At 40.4% G+C, this 18229-nt stretch overlaps 1 protein-coding gene across 1 annotated transcript; it reads right to left on the reverse strand.

Moving 5' to 3' along the window:
* Positions 1 to 1400: 1400 nt before the first annotated feature.
* On the reverse strand, positions 1401 to 18229 carry LOC144628656 (helicase ARIP4-like). Its single transcript, XM_078486795.1, is given in 20 exon segments — positions 1401 to 2655; positions 3011 to 3086; positions 3619 to 3700; positions 4078 to 4179; positions 4463 to 4536; positions 4888 to 4997; positions 5380 to 5475; positions 5743 to 5842; positions 6444 to 6568; positions 6708 to 6826; positions 7338 to 7736; positions 8232 to 8303; positions 8411 to 8576; positions 9197 to 9261; positions 9881 to 10043; positions 10149 to 10263; positions 11513 to 11713; positions 15467 to 15836; positions 16370 to 17212; positions 18218 to 18229. Coding segments are annotated over 20 exon segments (4383 nt in total). The 3' UTR covers positions 1401 to 1562.

Genomic DNA, 18229 nt, shown 5'->3' on the forward strand with positions numbered 1-18229 from the left:
GCCGTGTTCTTCATTTAGTGCCCGAGGACTGGTACCTTTGAGTACCGGCAAAAGATAGCATCGTGTTCAGACACAGAAAGACAAAGTGACCTAGTACCCTTTAATGCCAGAGTACAAGATCGAAACCTTGTGAATTATGGCGTGGGTACTTGAAAAAATAGTTTGTTCACACTAGTGCCCAGTGAGAATCGTACTCGGGCATCATGCCTAGGCACCAACTGTGAACACAGCCCTAGACATCCTTCAGGTTGATTTCTTTTCGTTCCGCCATCTTTGAAATTTCCTTTGAATTAAGGGTAATTTTACAAGTTGCAAATATGGTAAATCTTCCTTAATGTTTGTTAAACATCGTGATGATTAAACTTTATACAACTTAGAAGTTGCAAAAAGAAAGCCTGAAAATAATTCAGGCTTGAACGGGAATTTTTTCAGGCTTCCCTTTCGCAGCTACTAACTTGCATACAGAACTTCGATGATCTTTCACGTATAAAAACAGTTGACATACTTTTTCAAGATGGAGTAAGGCTTGCCCTGCTCGCGTTTGACACCGCAAATACAACAAAATAGGAAAATTTTCATCAGTTCTTTCCCTAGCGTTTGCTATCAGTTACAAATTTTTAGGGTTACCAGAGAAAGACCTGTCCTCAATTCGTGCAACAGGAGTTTTGTTGATATTTCTTGTCGCGAACACGTCGCATTAGATTACACCATAATACGAATAGATTCCAAGAACAAAATGTTTATTTATTTGAAACCTCGAACGATTCCCCATTTCAAATAGTCTTAAATACTATATATTTATGTATGAAAAAAACGTAGTCGCCTTTTTGTAAACTTGAAAAAATCTCATAAGCGATTCATCAAAAGGAATTAACTTATCTTGGACCTCGTGTGATTAACATTGAATCGTTCTATGTACAAAAGTCCTAGTAAGTCTGTATGTAGTGAATTGTATTATTCTCTTCGCTTGAAGCATTGTATTCAAGCAACTTCGCTGCATCACAACACAACGAATTTATCATTTATATAGTGTTTCTTTCCCTGTGCTCATCGATTTTCTACAAAACAAATTTTCTCTTTGATCGTAGTGAAATTAATCGTATCGTTAACGTCAAAGTGTGTTAATTTATGGGAGTTACCTGGACCAAAAAACGCCCGGTTAAGGAACTGTGGTTTTTTGGGACATAACAAGATATTTTCGATCAATTTGAAGAAACGTGTAAACTCGATTTGTATTCCGTATTTCCCTTGCAAAACTTAATGGAAACTTTATTGCCATTTGTTTCCCACCTTAAGCGTATTTTTGGTCGATGTTAGAGAGCTCATATAAAGCATCTTTCTGCAGATTTTTTCAACTTTCTTAGCCAATCAAAATACCCAAAACGTGACGTTGAATCTATACGTGCAGCCGTACATGCATTATACCAAAAGGTTTCTATCTTAACGAATCCATCACGTGACCTTTCCCCACGCACTAAAGCCCCAAGTGCTATACTTAAATAGTGTTTCTGTTTTTTAGCTGCAATGAAGCTGTTTGTCATCCCATCCTGCATCGCAATAATTCAGTCACTGCCTTCATTAACTGAGCTGGCTTGCTCCTTTGAACTCGTTGAATCTTTACCAGCCTCCCCCTGAGGGGATGGACTGCTGCGTTGTTCGTTTCCCGTGGGAGGGTTGGGTGACGATCGTACTGTAGCTGTTTCTTGTTGAGCTGGATTGTCAGGTTGACCCGAAGCATTCGATACGTCCTGTTCTGTGGGAGGGGTGGGTAAGGATGACACATCGGCTGTTTCTTGTGGAGCTGGATTACCAGTTTGATTCAAAACCATTATTACGTCTTGTACTATGGTCGGGTTGGGTGCAGATTGCGCTGGTGCTGTTTGTTGACCTGTGGGACTGATAGCAAGTAGTGCTCTCAACTCCTGCGAATTTTTGGCGGTGCTCGTACAATTTGATGACATGTTATCTACACAAGAACCCTGCTCTTCAGACGAATTTCCTTCAATGTCTACAACTTGGGTGCTTGCTTGTGGGCGAACGGACAATTCCTGGGAACCGTGCACGTTCGGAGCCTGGGAACCTTGCGCATTCGAAGCCTGGGACCCGTGTACGTTCGGAGCCTGGGAACCTTGCGCATTCGGAGCTTGGAAACCGTGCGCCATTGGAGCTTGGGAATTAGCCGCGTTTGGAGCCTGGGCACTCCGTGCGCCGCCTTGATTTAACAGCACCTCAATAAACTGGGGAGAAATGTTCGGGAACGCGTTACGCGCCATTCGAACCAAGTCATTATTTAAGTGTGTCTGGTGAGCTTGAAGTGACAAAGGTTCTTGCATAGGCTTGGTAGGCGATGGCAGCTCGTCCAAGTCAATCATTACCACTTCATCTTTAGACGCACTCGCTTGTTGATTCGCTGTAGATGTGGATGTTGAAGAGGTGCTGTTATGCGTCAAGGGTACAGAATGGAAAGCCTGTGCACCTGAAGGCACAGTAACACCAGCACGTATCAAGGAAGCAAGCGGCAGATGCAGGGGCGCGGCCGAGGAAGGGAGATGTTGAGGGGCTTGGTGATGAGTGCAGTTTACAGCTGAGGTGCGCGGTTGCTGAGCAACGGATCCAGCTGGATATGTCGGTTTTGGCACGTAGGTTTGAGGGTTCCTGGAAAAAAAAACAAGGCATCGTCTTATTAATTATTTGTTGAGCTCTTATTTCTATTTTTTTGGAGACGAATTACATAAATAAAAGTATTACCAAAATATGCGCAGGCCCAGTTGTTCAAAGGGTGGATAACGCTATCCGCTGGATAAACCATTATCCAGTGGATAGCGTAGTATGTTTTGTTAACATTTATCCATTGTATAGTGATTTATCAGGTGGATAGCGTTATCTGCCCTTCGAACAACTGGCCCCTGAACGACAGCTATAAACCTTAATAAGATAAGCGAGCTAGCCTGTAGAAACCTATTTTTCTTTCTGGGGAAAAGCGGGAAATCTTGTGGTAAACCTGTTATACCTGTTATAAACCGGTTGAATCACACCAGGACAGTACCGGTTTCCCTGCATTGCAGCTCTTTTCTCCAATTCATAACCTGCGAGAGAGACAAACGAACACAACCTTGAAACATCGCGCAACAATCTCATGAAACACATATTCCGTTTTCCAGTCCAAAAAGTAATTTCTTTCAGTCTTACGCTCGAAATGTCAATCCTCCGGTTTAGAAAATTTACAGTAGACTTAACAGCTAACTATGTGTATCTGGTTTGGTTTTTCGTTTGCTGAGCCCAGTAATTGGTTAAAAGAATCTTGTTCAATGCTCAACCAATCAGGAGTAAGACCAAACCCAATTGTGACTTGTTTACTTTTTGCGCGCTTGGCCTCGGTTACATGTTATCCCGCGGGCGGCAGGCCCCGATGTTTTACGATGATTTCGCGCGCTTGGCGCCATGTTTTCCCCCGCTTCGTGCCGGTTACATGTATTTCGTGTGCTTATAACAACGCCAGTTACAAGTTTTAGTTTTACGATAGTCTTTGGAAACAGCTCTATCTGTCACCGAATTCATAAGCTATTTATGACCTGCTTGTTTAAAGCTTTATCATAGGAACAACGCATTATTTAATACCTCTTTTCGCTTCTCTCTTTTCTGCCTTGGTCAGCTTCAGTTCCTTCTTATCCACAAGTAGCGAGTCATGTTTAAACGGAACCTGCAGGACAACACTCATTAAATCAGACAAAGCTAAGCCTTTGAAAACTGAGTCGAAACAAACGCAAATAGCTATTGTAACAAACTGTTGTGCTACGTTGGCGGGTGAGCGAAAACACTCAGTTGATAAGATAAATAACCACACATCACATCAATCTTTTTTCTTTTTTTTTTGTTCGGAACCGCCAGTCTATCGCAGACTAAACCTAACATTTTCACTCTAACAATTTGCCGTTATCCAATTCTACTTCTTGGTGGAGAGAAGCATTGTGAGGGTAAAGTGCCTGGCTAAAACAACATAACACAAATTTGAGGAAACATAAGGTAAAATATGACTTGACCCAGAGACTATAAGGTGTAAGAATGTGTTAAACAAACCTTGGATATCCAAGGACTACACTGCCGACACAGCCTGACCAACACGGGATCACTGAACTGGTCAGCGGCTGCTACCAAATCAGGTGCGGGTAAGGCTTTCTCCTGCAAAATCGAAGAAATCACGTGACAATTAGCCTAGTTTCTAGGGCTCTTTTTTTTTCCGCGCGGACAATTCGCTTCGGGTCACGTGGTGCAAGGAAAGGGGGTGGGAGGAGAAGAAGAAACATGTCTAGGTCTGATCAGGATCGAGGCTTGGGAAAGAATGCAGGAACATTCAGCAAAGCAAAAAATAATAAACCAAAAAAAAAAAAGACATAGTAGTTCAAAGCTGGTGTGAGGCAAAGCTGTTTTTAAACCGACGTTTTTAATTAATTGTATAACTTGCCTTTTCACAAATGAGTTTCATAATTTCTTGTTTGGTGAAGTTAGCTTCTGGGTTGAGCTCGTCCACAATTCGATCTGTAAAAGAATATTGTTGATTATAAACAATAATTAGGGTTGTCTTCAAACTAAGTGCCTGTCCAGCTCCCATGTAACTGGTGCCACAAGTGGAAAACAAGTGCAGAAAGACATTTGCAAGTAGTAACTGATTGGCAAGGCGAAAACGGGTCAACGATAAAAGTCACAAGAGTCAAGCTACAATTCGGTCTGACTTTGTATCAGACTAGTAAGTTGCACGTGCTTTGTGAACAGAGTTAGAAACGCATGTTCAAAGGAAATAGTTTGTATAATAACATCGAGGCAAATCACTTTTTGAAAAATCACTTCCATCTTGTGCTATCAACTCAATATCATTATAGCACTACTTACTCGCCATGCCTTGCTTGGAGATCTGTCGGTCATAAATCTTCTTTTCCATCGTCCCTGTACTAATCAGACGGTAAATTTGAACTGGCTTCATTTGACCATAACGATAAACCCTGCAAAACATCACATTAAAAGTGAAATCTTTGATTTCCTGACAATTTGTGGAATTATAGAACTGATGATATCGTTGGCTTTATTATCTTCAGTTGTCAAAAAGGAAAATTGTGTGGATTGTAATATCCACAAGAACTGATTACAGTTAAAACAACATGTCACGCCACTATTCTGATGCCCACACAGTTAGTTGGTAACACAATCCAAACGTCAGGCAGTTTGTCACGTAATCTCATTTAAGTGCCAGCCTTGCAGCAAGAGAAGAACCGAAAAAGCTGTGGACTGGCTTTTAGCTTTGGAGGTTTTAAAGTGTACTCTTGTTGGGGAGGGGATTATTTACTAAGACTGTGATGGTGAAAAAGCCTTGATACATTAGTTTACCTGCAAACTGCTTGCACATCGTGACATGGATTCCATGAAGCATCAAACACAACAACACGACTTGCACCCACCAGGTTAATACCAAGACATCCAGCCCTGAAAAATAAACAGAAACGACTTGGTGCTCTAGCTCACAAAACACCAACCTCTCCAACCTTTCCCTACCAACCATGTCAACTGGCAAAACTTTCAACTAAAGTGAACTAAAGCTCCGGTAAAACCAAGACTCTCTTGCTGCAGTTTACCTCCTTGAATTTGTACACAGGAGTTATTTTCCTTTAAAACTTCAAAATAATTACTTTTTTTAAAATTTTTTATTTTTTATTAGTTGATAAACAAATAAGTTACGGAGATACTACAAACCTTGTTGATAACATAAATACCAAGACATCAGTGTTTTCTGGAGCATTAAAGCGATTGATAAGTCTTTCTCTTTCCTGTGCAGAAGTGTTGCCATCTAGTCCTACAAATGTAACAGTACATTTTCATTAGCAACTGTCACGTGCTGAATTCTAAATACCCCTCAATCAAGGGATTTCGCTTTTTCCTTTTCGTCTTTCCTTATCTTTTTGCTGCAGTTGTGGGCCTTTTACTGGGCTTCCCTTCAGTTCAAACATTTCTGAGAAAACATCAACAAGACAGGAAACTCTATCTACAGAGTAACCAGGGGTAGAAAAAAGAAACTTTCCTCTAGGTTTTTCACTCATTTCACTCCAACTTTATAAGCTTTTTGTATGTTTTTCAAGCTCAATTAACTCAATTACTCTACTTTGGGTATCATTGGAAAGATCATTTCATCCTGGAGAGATTATATGTGATGCCTTTCTCGGTCAAAGTGATGCCATCTGGTGTGAAACAGAGGCGAACTCTCATCTCGGGTGGTTTAGTGTCAATGGGTTAATTTGCAAACACCTTTTGAAGTTCCCAAAACTACCGACTTGAATTGGCCACCATAGGAGAAAAAGACAAAAGATATACACTACTAAAAGGAGACTTGTGGGCCTTTTAGAGAGGTTTAACATGGCAATCTTAACGGATAATTACTTGTTGATTGTGGCACTTACTAAAATAACTCTTGTTCTTGGCCCATTTGACTGGCTTCAGTGGATCACTGACACGCCCAGGAAAGAACGGCACATCACGCTTTGAAAGGAATTCCTCTATCACACTCAAGGTGGACAAGCTTTGACTGGAAAACAACAAAAACAAATTTAAAAAACTCTAAAAACGTTGCAGTAGATCCAAAACCAACTGTAGAATACAGTGGATAAATAGGATCATCTATCTTAGGGGGATAGGTAGGGGACTTTAATGTCAGCTGATCTCACCTGAAAATAAGGATTTTCTCTCCCAGTTTCAGACTCTCCTCTATGATCTCCATCAACACAACAAGCTTGCCACCATTTTTCATTACACCAGGCTGATAATCCTTGAACAGATTCTTCGCCTGAAGAAAGAAAAAAGTTAATTGCAAAGACGGCCCTGTTTTTTGAACAATTTCTTGTTTTTCTATTATTCTGAAAATGTAAGGTGCTAATATTCTGTGAACTGTAGAGCCCCCACTGACAACCACCTCTATACCAACTGGACACCAAGCTATTAATTTAAGTACTCTTCTCTTCTCTTCAACGACCACTTAATTCTGCCCCCACAGTGGCTGTTGTAGAAAGATCTAACTGCACTTAAAATTAAGGGCTGACTTTCTTCATAACAAACAAGTGTTAAATTTCAAATTCTCTGTTCTGGTCTCCATAAATTTTTTCATAGTATCATTCGGTAAATTTGGTGATGCACTCGTTCTTTAAGTCCTGATGTCAACACACAAATTCTCCTTACTAGTCCCCATACATTTCTTATAGTACAGTGTACTTGTTGGGAGAACTTGTCAGAAGAGAGTGTCACTTTTTGACTACTTTGTATTGATATTTCAAGGAGAAAACACAGATTGACCAACTCACCCATGTCATATCTTCCACCAGAGGAGAACTGCGGTCAGACTGCGGCGTAACCACTGGCTGAATGACAGGTACAGAACAGTTACTATTGCTCTGACTAGCTTGCGCTGTCATTGTCGACATGGCTACTGTCTGTCCTGCGAGTTGATAAGACACCATTTGATGTAACTGCATTGTTGACCTCACCACGGCCTGATTAGCAAGTTGGGAACACGCAGGAACAGGCTGTATGTTTACAGTCTGTGTATTTGAAGATGAAGGAAAGTAAGGAGACAGCTGTGATCCTGTAGATTGATTCTGTGGGATTCCAGCAGTTGTAGCTGGGATCAAATTTGAAGGGGAACCACCATTGTCAGATGATCTAGAACTTTGTGATGATCCATTTGAGTCTTCAAGAATTGTCTGAAAGAAATTAACAATACATGTACAGGTAAATAAGCTGGACAAGCCAAAAAAGTTTCTTTATTTAACCTCTTACCTAACAACAGCACTTCTGAAACACTAAGCCACTGCTTTTAAATGCCAACCTAACATACAGGTATATGCCTAGATCACAGGCAACCCAACAATCGTAACGTGAATTTGTAGAACAGTACCCACCATACATCAAGAACCCATACTAGAAAATGAAGATGACTAACGGTCATCGTGAGGAAGGAAATGGATTATCATATGAGCATACTTGTGGGTCTTGTTTTCAAGATTAGCTTAGATTTTTTCAATTTTCTGGTGCCCATGAAATTCTCTCAGAAATAAATATCCTACAAAAGCACACACTTTAATATTTAGCTGAGAACCATTTGGGACAACTCGTAACTCCACAGAAACACAAAAACTTTCTTTCAATTTATGAAATAAAAACTCAATGTCTAATCCAAAAAGCAAATTCATTCTTACCAGTGGTGACTCATTCCTGTCATTATTTTTCATGTTCAAAGAGCGGTAGAATATGTCAGGGTGGTTCCAAATCTGCAAAAGGAATTAATTTGAGAATGATACAAACTGTCAAATAATTTTCCATGGTCTATTTGAATCAATGAATGACAGTCAAGACCTTCAAAACTCAATCTTCTCACCTTAGTGCAGGTGTGGAAACCTTTAATTGGATTGATGTAACCGACTGAGTCCAAGAGACGTTCAACAAATGTGTTGTAGAGTTCTTTTTGAATAGGTGACATGTTAACTAAAACGATATGCTCTTCTTTGGATGGTAGACACTTCTTGAGGACAGCTTGACTGCGCCTAAATTATACATTTAGAAAGAAGATTTCAATGAAGACATTGAGCCACAAGTAGACTCTGTTGTACACCTGCGATCATTGCATTTATAAACACTAAAAAAGTATTGTTACAACGTTAGCAAAAACTGAATTATGCTACAGTGTCAGTAGTATAGCAATGGGGGCCGCAGTGGCCTAATGGTTAGTGCGCTGGACTCCGGATCGAGCGCTCTGGGTTCAAGCCCTGGCCGGGGTCACTGTGTTGTGTTCTTGGGCAAGACACTTTACTCTCATAGTGCCTCTCTCCACCCAGGTGTATAAATGGGTACCGGCAACATAATGCTGGGGGGAGGTACCCTGTGTTGGACTAGCATCCCATTCAGGGGGGAGTAGAAATACTCCTAGCTGCTTAATGCTACAGAAACTGGGATAAGCTTTGGCAGTATGGGCCGCTTGGCTCGAGGCTTCCCCACAGTAGCATAGCAGCTCTCGTAATTAAGCTTGTAATTCTACTGACTCTCTAGTGTAGCAGTTGCTATTGTTTTTGGGTCAAGGGCATTGTTCCTGTAGTTTGTTCTATTGTTCTCTTGATTCATGTGAGACCATGAGAGAGCTGCTACATGACCCTTCAGTGTAGCTCACCTTTGAACAAAACCTTCTAGCAAGCTGTGAAGTACATGGGCTCTGTATCTCATGACCCTTACATCCTAAACAGGAACAAAAACATGCCAGTTAACTCAAGCAACATTTAAAATACTAAACACTAACACACTAAAACAAAGATTTTCCAAGATAATAACTACTGGTACACATCGTCATGCATTACCGTTTAATGGATAGACCTAAACTTGGAACCATATTATACAGGATAAAAAAAGCACTGCTCAATAGCTTTCATTATATTTATGCACCATTTGACTCTGGGAGTGGAAGGGTTAATATCTCATTACAAATCTAAAAATGAAGAGTTGTTGGGCCTTCACTAAGCAGTTAAGTATTCTACTGGAACACAATACAACTGCTTGGGGGGTGGGAGGACCTAGGGTCCATGATTGGACCATTAACGTATGGTGAATGAATGAAAATAATGAAAGTACAACTTGGAAACTTGATCCGGGCTACAATACCATTCCCCATAAATTAAATTAATATCCAATTTTGCTTAAATTCTTACCTGAATTTTAAGTCAAACACATTGATTCTAAAAAGCTTTCTGTTCCACAAGGAAGTTAGGTCATAGAAGCAATTGGAGCAAAAAGTAAACAAAAGCACTAAATACATTGAAATTTCATAGTGTATTGAAGCACTGTTTATACTATTACTTACAGAAGGTGTGCTGTCAGAACACTGTCCATTGAGTATCGGTCTCTCAAACATGTTACAAAACTCCTGTTTGGTTCCTAGAAAGTTGGGTCGCACAAAATCCACCATACACCAGTATTCTTGGAGGTTGTTTTGTAGAGGATAACCAGTTAAGACTACTCGACGTCTAGAAAAAAAAATCATAGCTGCATTTAGAACCTCACTGCAAGACTTTTAACTGAAGTACACTGTACATGTATTCTGACATGACACAACACAAGCAAGCTTGTACCTGGTATGGATTTTTTTCAAGGCCTGTGAAGTATTTGCCTGGTCATTTTTAATTCTATGACCCTCATCGCAAATGACCAGATCAGCCCCAGGTCTGCAAAGTGCCTTCTGAACTCCTGAGAAAACAAATTAATTTTGCAGATATGGTTAGGCTGTGAGCAACATTCTTTCACTGGATTAACAAGTGTAGAGTGAAAACTGTGACAAAAAAACTGGCTATGTGAGAAATGGAAGTGAAGCAGAAGTGAAAAAAAAATACAGTAACAGTTTTTTCTTGTGGGCTTGTCGGCAGTCAGTATTTTTGCTCCCATCTTGCCTCCATTTTTTATGCAGTTTTTTTTTTCTTGTGCATTTTGCTTCTTGCTCTTTTATTCAGGACAAAAAAGGAGAGATCTCTTGCAGTCTATGGTTAGTTATCAATTTTTAAGTGTTAAGTTCAGGAATGGGATAGTCAAGAAAGACCTTCAAACAACATGTGCATTATTTTAACAAGAATGATCATGCAAATCCATCATCATGATAACTGTTGTTATTAAAACATCTGTCCACACTAAACAAATACTCAACAATAGATAAAAATAATAAGTTGCTGTGTAGCACTTTGTTCATGTACTTTGAAATGTTTTTTTTGTTAAAAAAAAGTGCTTAAATGTTTTCTCGTTTAGCGAGACGTTTCGGGAATAACCCCTTCATCAGTCGCAAAGTAAAAACCGTTGAGCGATTATCAATGTGATTAGCAACTTTTGTTTGTAATGAGCAACGTTTGATAATCGCTCAATGGTTTTTACTTTACAACTGATGAAGGGGTTATTCCCAAAACGTCTTGCTAAACGAGAAAACATTTAAGCACTTTTTTTAACAAAAAAACATTTCAAAATACTCAACAATGTATGCTGTATCCATGTCTAGTATTTGAAATAAAAGATATTTTGTGTTAATAATATTTGTTCCTTCTCCCACCAAATACCTGAGGGGGGGGGGGGGTTCTACCTATAGTGGACTATACGGGGAGGCTACACCCGAAAGGGGTGCCTTTTTTAGGCTCTAAGATATAAAAGGGTTGGGATTTTACAATGTTGAAGTTAACAATATCAATATCTTGAATGGACCCACTGAATGGTCAATTGGAGTGAAAAAATTTAGAAAAAGAGATGCAGTAACCCTTCTGTAGGTATGTGAGTGGGGTACCATTTTCTATTGGAGGCATGGGAAAGGGTTACTTTTTTTGTCAAATATTGGTATATGAAAGGGTAATGATTTGGACCTCCGGGTGGTCAGCCTCCCCATTTGGAGTTTTTTTAAGTCCAACCAAACACCAAATGAACGACTCGCAACCTTTATTTTTATCAGAATATAATCACTAACCTATTAACAGCTCCATGTGCTTCTCCTCCTCATCAAGATCAATCACTTCTGGTTCACCATTCATTTTATCCAGAGGTGTCGGAGATTTCTTCTTTTTGGTCGGCATACTCTTGCTGCTTGACATGGAAGGTGTAGCAGTGGAGAGAAGCCTGAAAAGCTCATAACCCATTAGAAGTACACCACCCTGCTGATTCCACTCACCTGGCAATTTCAAAAAAGATATATTAATTACTCCGGCTGGAGGCCAGGAGTAGTAAAATGGCCTTGATTTCTTTGTAGTCACAAATCTGCAAAATTGCGCAATCGAGTGACGTAATCGCATTGTGCTTTGCGTACCATCTGCTTGACCTCGACGGGGAAAAGTCGCCATTGCAAGTGAAGTCATTGATGCGGAGTCTTTTGTGCCACGGAACGGATTACAAACTTCCAAGGTCTTGTTTGTTATGCTAAACACGTAAACTTCCCTCTCTGAGGCAAGTACAGATTGCTAAAACCTTGGTAGTGTTAAGAAATCAATCTTTCTTTCGGGCCGCGAAGACTGTGTCACGACGTACTTATCAGTGTGTTTTGAATACAAATCATGAACTTGATCAAGGACTTTCTGCGGCTTCTCGAGACTTCAGAAAGCAAATGTTATGTATATTATTGCTTTGAATTTTAGATGACATTTTTAGAAGGATCAGTAAAAGTAGTCAAGTAAAAAATTATAATGCAAAAGCCGTCCACTGCAGTACAAGAAATGCTTTTGCGTGAATAAATTTAATTAAGCGTGCAAGGGTTGTTTCATGAGTTTTAAAATTGACGCTTTTGAGACCTTTTGAATACATTTCTTTGCTTCATCTTCTATGAAAATTAATCTGAAATAACGTTTCTTTCAAGTTTCTTTCATTTGTCCATCTTTAGTTCGGTATTTTAGGTTTTGAAGGGTCATCAATCTTTGTTTCGAGACAGACGCGGTGTTATCTGATCATCTTTCAACGGCGACCAGACTTTAGTTTTGTGTTTTATAAAAGATTTAAAAATTACTCCAGTACTCCAGAAAAATGCAAACAAGTAGTTTCATTAATAGTTGAAGGGCGTAGAAAGTATTACCAATTCAGTTTTTGGAAGGAACCATGTAGTTTCAGAGTTGTGTAAACAATATTCCAGTCTCCTTCGCAGCCGCTATTTGGTGGTCACGCAACACTTCCGTGATTCGTAAATAACTCCCGAAAAACGCTTTTCTACACCAAGAAGTACCACATTGAGATGGTTTCATATTTTGACAAGTCTTCATTAGCGAGTCCTTACTACAGCGGACCAAAATCCCGGTTTAAGACGTTTAACGATTCCCCGATATAACGATGTGGTTTCGCCAGTCCCTTGGTACATCGTTTATATATCGGGGTTCCACAGTATTGTCTAAGTTTACTGGTCATTTTGTTTATTTGTTTGCATTTAAGTTTTCACACTGTAAAACCACGTCTATATTCCTAGTTTTATCTAGGCAGCTTTTCTTTATTCTTTATAGGGAAGATATTTGTTTACAAACATTGTCTTTGTTATTTAAATGTTCGATAAATGTCCAACAAGTTAAACAAAAGAACTCTTTGTTTCACTAGCCAATAGGTCTCTGGTTGGCACATTAATAACAATAGGTGACGTCAACGATATCTTTGCTATTGTATTTTATGTTTTATTTTAGCCTCTTATACCCGGGAGTTCCGATATGTACCCAATCCCCTCCCTAATCCTCCACCCCTATGTCACTTCCAGGGCCGGAGTGAACGCTCTGCTAGCGTCTTGTTCAACAGGGATCAGGGATTTAAGTTCATAATGGAAAAAGAGGTCACAGGTTAAAAAGCATGACCAGATCATTAATAGGGGCCTTATAAATTATAGCCTGCGAACAGGCTCCCGAGTGGGGTTTCCGCAAGCGAAGCGAGCGGAAGAACGGGGCCTGAGGGGAGCCTGTAGACTTTGTTGGATTCCGCCCATCCACCCACTTGTGATAAATTAATGTATCCTGTAACAAATTTGTCAGAAAGGTAATTAGACCTGTCAAAAATTATGAATTTTACGCTCGAATGCATAGGCTCTCATAACATTCGCGCGCACTTGGGTATTTTCAACGGGAACAGATTTGACGTTTCTGCAAGAAATTACTGATCTCGTCTCAGGGCAAACGAGTGCCAGTGGTTTCTGTATTCAAAACGCTGAAAAACAAAGAATCGCTTGTGGCACCTGACCAAGAAAGTGCGGTTTTAGCTGCGGAAATTGAAAAGCTGAGACAACGCTTGCAGCGTGGGGAAAATTATTCTCAATTGTCATGCCTTTCTTGTGCTCGACAACTTGCCGACTTTCTCATTCCTGTGAAATGATTACCGGTCGTTGCAATAAATCTTTGGAAGAGCCAGAGAATTCTTCTGAGTGTACAACTCCGCCAAGCTACAAAAGAACTTCGGCGCTACGATTGCCGACTAGTGAAACACCTTCAGCAAAATGCCAACAAGATCAACTCTTGAGCAACAAAGAGAATGTGACAGGAAAATCTTCTAGAAGATCCCTAAAGTTCGCGCGGCAATATTATTGTCCATGGACGAGGAAAACATTATCAAAGGAATTGGAAATCATAATCGATGATGGCGGCCAAGAGTACGCAAACTTGTAGCGCAATACTTTGTGTTGACAGCATCTATCAATATTCATCGCTCAGTTGTCAAAAATTAGCGGTCTGACCAATCAGATCGTGATACAAGAATCTGGTATCATGGATCGGCGGTTTCAAAGGACTGTCCACAGGCTCCCGCACCCCTGTACTCTCCCTCAGGCCCCGCTCTTCCGCTCGCTTCGCTCGTGGAAACCCCACTCGGGAGCCTGTTCGCAGGCTTTTTAAATTAAGGATATTTGTAACTCAGTTATGCTAAAACCACTGTTACTAGGACAGAAGCTACTAGCCATTACTGCACCCAAATTCACAGCTAATCACCACAAGTCTTGTCTGCTGAGCTGATTTCCTGCGATGTCAAGTCACTGACCTGATATCACTGGATTTTTGGCCAAACTTGGGTATGGTAAATATCTTATTGTACCTTTAGGTACACCGTAAAGATCCGTGAATAAGCCGCACCTTTCCCCTCAAAATTCAAGGCAAAAATTGGGGGTGCGGCTTATCTATGAAAACATCTCTGGTTGGAGTTCTCAAAGGCCTAATTCATATTCATAAAAAATTCTCAAGACGTCACTGAACAAACATATAACAACCTGAAAACTTTGTTGTTGTTCACTACTTTTTCTTTCCTCTGCAAAGCTGTTTACATTGAAGCCTGCCGGCCACTTTGAGGCATGTCTTTCCGCCGCGTGCGAGAAACACAAAGATATATAAAATCGCAAGTACTCACAAGGGAAATGGCCGACTGCTTCGCTTTTTTATTGACCTTCACAGCAAATGCATCTATTGGATTATCACACGTCCTACTTTTGCGGGTAGCAGTTTCCAAAAACCTTGAAAACGTGGTTTCTTCCAAGAGCCAAACCGAAAGAAAATGCCGCCATGTTTGTTTTGTGATCCCAGTCTCTTCTCTACATTTCAAGCTTGGCTACTAAGCATTCATCATTCGCGTACGAATAGTTCGAATTTACAATTTCATCGAGTGTCAAGAAGTGATTATCTTGAAAAATGGTATCAAGAGAGCATCCAAGTTTAATGTATTAATTAATGAACTCAAACTAAAAAGAAGGTATGACAAGTGAAGTTTTGCTTTCGTAAGACTTAATTCATTAAACCTTGCAACAACTGCCGTGTCAGTGTTTTGAAACCGTGCCTGTTTTGCCCTTGTTTGCCAGTAAAACTTCACTTGAACTTCAAACTTTATTATCTGTATTTTTTTTTCGAAATGCGAGCTTCCAAATCGGGGGTGTGGCTTATACATGGAACTTTACGGTACTTATGGCTGGGATATAGTATTAACTTACCTATAACCTTGGCTCGTGCCATTGTAGTTTTGAGATTGTCACCCAACAAGTAGACTTCAAAATCCCTGTAACGTACAGTACTTGAATCCGATGTCTCCACAACAGTGCCGTTACTGTCCGTAATAAGACCAGGTTTAGGCGGTAACCACATGTTAAACTCCGCTAGCCAGTTTTGTATTGTGTTTATTGGTACGATACAAAGGACTTTCTTAGCTGTGGTATATCGCAGGAAAATGTCAATAAAGCTTGCCATTTGAAGGGTTTTGCCAAGGCCCATTGAATGGGCCAGGATACATCCAAACCCTGTGCTGACTTTGTAGCGGTTAAGTGTTTCTACAAGGTTGTCATAAAGGAACCTTACTCCTCCAATCTATATTAGAAAGAAATAAAAAACATAATAGAGTTTGAGCATTGGAAAGCAATCTTGATAATTTTACTGTTGATAACAGTCTAGAGCATTACTGACAGCTCACTTGCCAATCTCAAACCCCTTACATTTGTACACATTTATGCATTAGGTTCAGTACATGAAAAGATCGACATTTAATCCGAGTAGGGGTGGAGTCCTTCCATAGTCAAAATGACTGAACTGGCCATGTCTAATTTAATTCTTGGGTCAACGCAAATTACATCTGTTGGACTTAATTGATTCAAATGCCTTTCTCTTCATGTACTTTATAATTGGGGATATCACGTTCGGCACATGAAAAGTATGGCATTTGAACTGGGCCTTAACAACACAAACTGCAAGCCAAAATGATTTCATTTAGCACTCTACTGCCAATAAGCACCCTTCTCAATTAAATACCCCCTCTCCAAACTTGAAAAAGTTTTTGGAAGAAGTGCCCTCATTCTAAGAAAATGTCCCTAGTCCAGTAAACAAGTACCTGCATTCAATCATACCTGATGTGCCTTGATAACTTTGGCAACCTGCGGCGCAAGGAAAATGTCCTCTTCATCAAGTGGATGATTGACGTTAACAAGAACTCGCCCGTGTGGATCAACTTGATTGGCATTGTCATCAGTATGCAGACCACTATTGTCATAGTCAACATCACTGCGCTTACAAGCATTAAGGCTACCACTGCTCTCGTCATCATCATCATCACTCTCACCTAATTCAACCTCAGAATCAGAACTAATTATTTCAATTAAATCCCCATTTAAATTTTCAGCTGCCTTGTGTGAGTCACAATAGTTAACAGTTGAACTGTGGGATACTGAATCACTTTCATCGTCACTGTCAATAACAATAATATGAGGTTCAATGTCTTTTTTCTCTCGGACATCAACAGCCACAGGGGAGGACGGCTTTGAGGAGTTACTGCTCGGTGACTCAGACCTCAAATTTTCAACGACTTTGGAGGTTGGCATTGAACTTGACCCTGCCGCTGCTAAGCTTCTTTGCAGTTCAAGTCTTCGTAAACGTTCTCGTTCTTCTTTCTGTGCCGAAATCGTTCCCTCTGTCAGTTCATCTTCACGGAGAATTCGTCGAATACGTTTACGCTTGCTCGGGTCAACTTGTTTTCGTTTTCTTTTAACTGGAACTTCTCCATTAGTTTTTGTAGTCTCATTTGAAGTTGATGGTTCGCCAATATCAAACTCTTCATCGTCTTCTTCTAAATCGTCTTCGAAACCAAGCAGACTTTCATCTTCGCTGTCTAAGCTACAGTTTGACGATTTGCCAGTGGCTGAAATGTCGTCGTCTTCAACATCACTCTGCACGTGAACTTCAGCCATATTTTACTACACAAGAAACGGGCGTAAAATAAGATATTAAGCACCTGATTAGGCCGTAAATTCTGTCCGTGTCAGAAGAACAACAATCATGAGCCTCTTGGCAAGAAATTTGTGAGAGCACCAACACACAAACACAGCGAATCGCACTTGAATTTTCCTGTCTGACCGCCTAATTTAAATTCGTGAGTGGAGAAACCAGAAAAAGACACATGTGGTAATTAATTGTGCTAAAGAACTATACGATGAGTCCTTAAAAGTATTTATCCCGTTCCGTTCTCAGCGAAGGTCTTTGAGATGACAAAAGTGAAATATTCGTTTTGCGTTCTACTCCTCGCCCCGCGAAAACCGTCCGCCATATTTGTATTGAAACAATAGGGAACGGCAACCAGGCCACCCGCGCATTTTGCAGTGTCAGTGTTCGTGGGGTGGGGAGGTTGAGAAGCGGAAATGTCAGTAATTCCATCCCCTACCGACCTCCCCTACCCCTATTTTGTTAAGCTTTCTTTTTCACCGCCCCCCCTCCCCGGAGAGGGGACTATCTTATATACCTTACATGGGTATGTGCCGCTGGATGGAGTCACTTTTTGACCTTCCAGCTCTGTGTTGGCTCCTGGAGAAAATAATTTTGGCCTCTTAGTCTGAGATGGCGTGGCTAAATGGGAAAATTAGGGCTGTCCACAAGTTGCTCAAAATTTCTCAAATGTTGCTTATGAAATTCTCCAAAATGATATATGCTTATCCTGGGGGGGGGGGGCTACTCAGGTATGTTTTGGGTGGGTATGTGCCACCTGTTTCTCCAAAGAAGCACCCCGTTTTAAAATGAATTTGCATTGAAAATGATACCCTGTTCTATAAAAAAGGTCAATTTTTAAGCACCCTGTTTTGGCTGTTGTTTTTTTTAAACTTGCATGCGTTCAAAATATCATACCCCGCTCTAGAATTTGTCTCTAAAATGGATACCCTGTTCTAGATCGCGAGCCCAAAATCATGACCATGTTGGGTGGCACATACCCATAAAGGCAT

Source organism: Oculina patagonica, chromosome 10, assembly GCF_052425735.1.
Source record: "Oculina patagonica isolate OP01 chromosome 10, crgOcupat, whole genome shotgun sequence".
NCBI classification, from domain to species: domain Eukaryota; kingdom Metazoa; phylum Cnidaria; class Anthozoa; order Scleractinia; family Oculinidae; genus Oculina; species Oculina patagonica.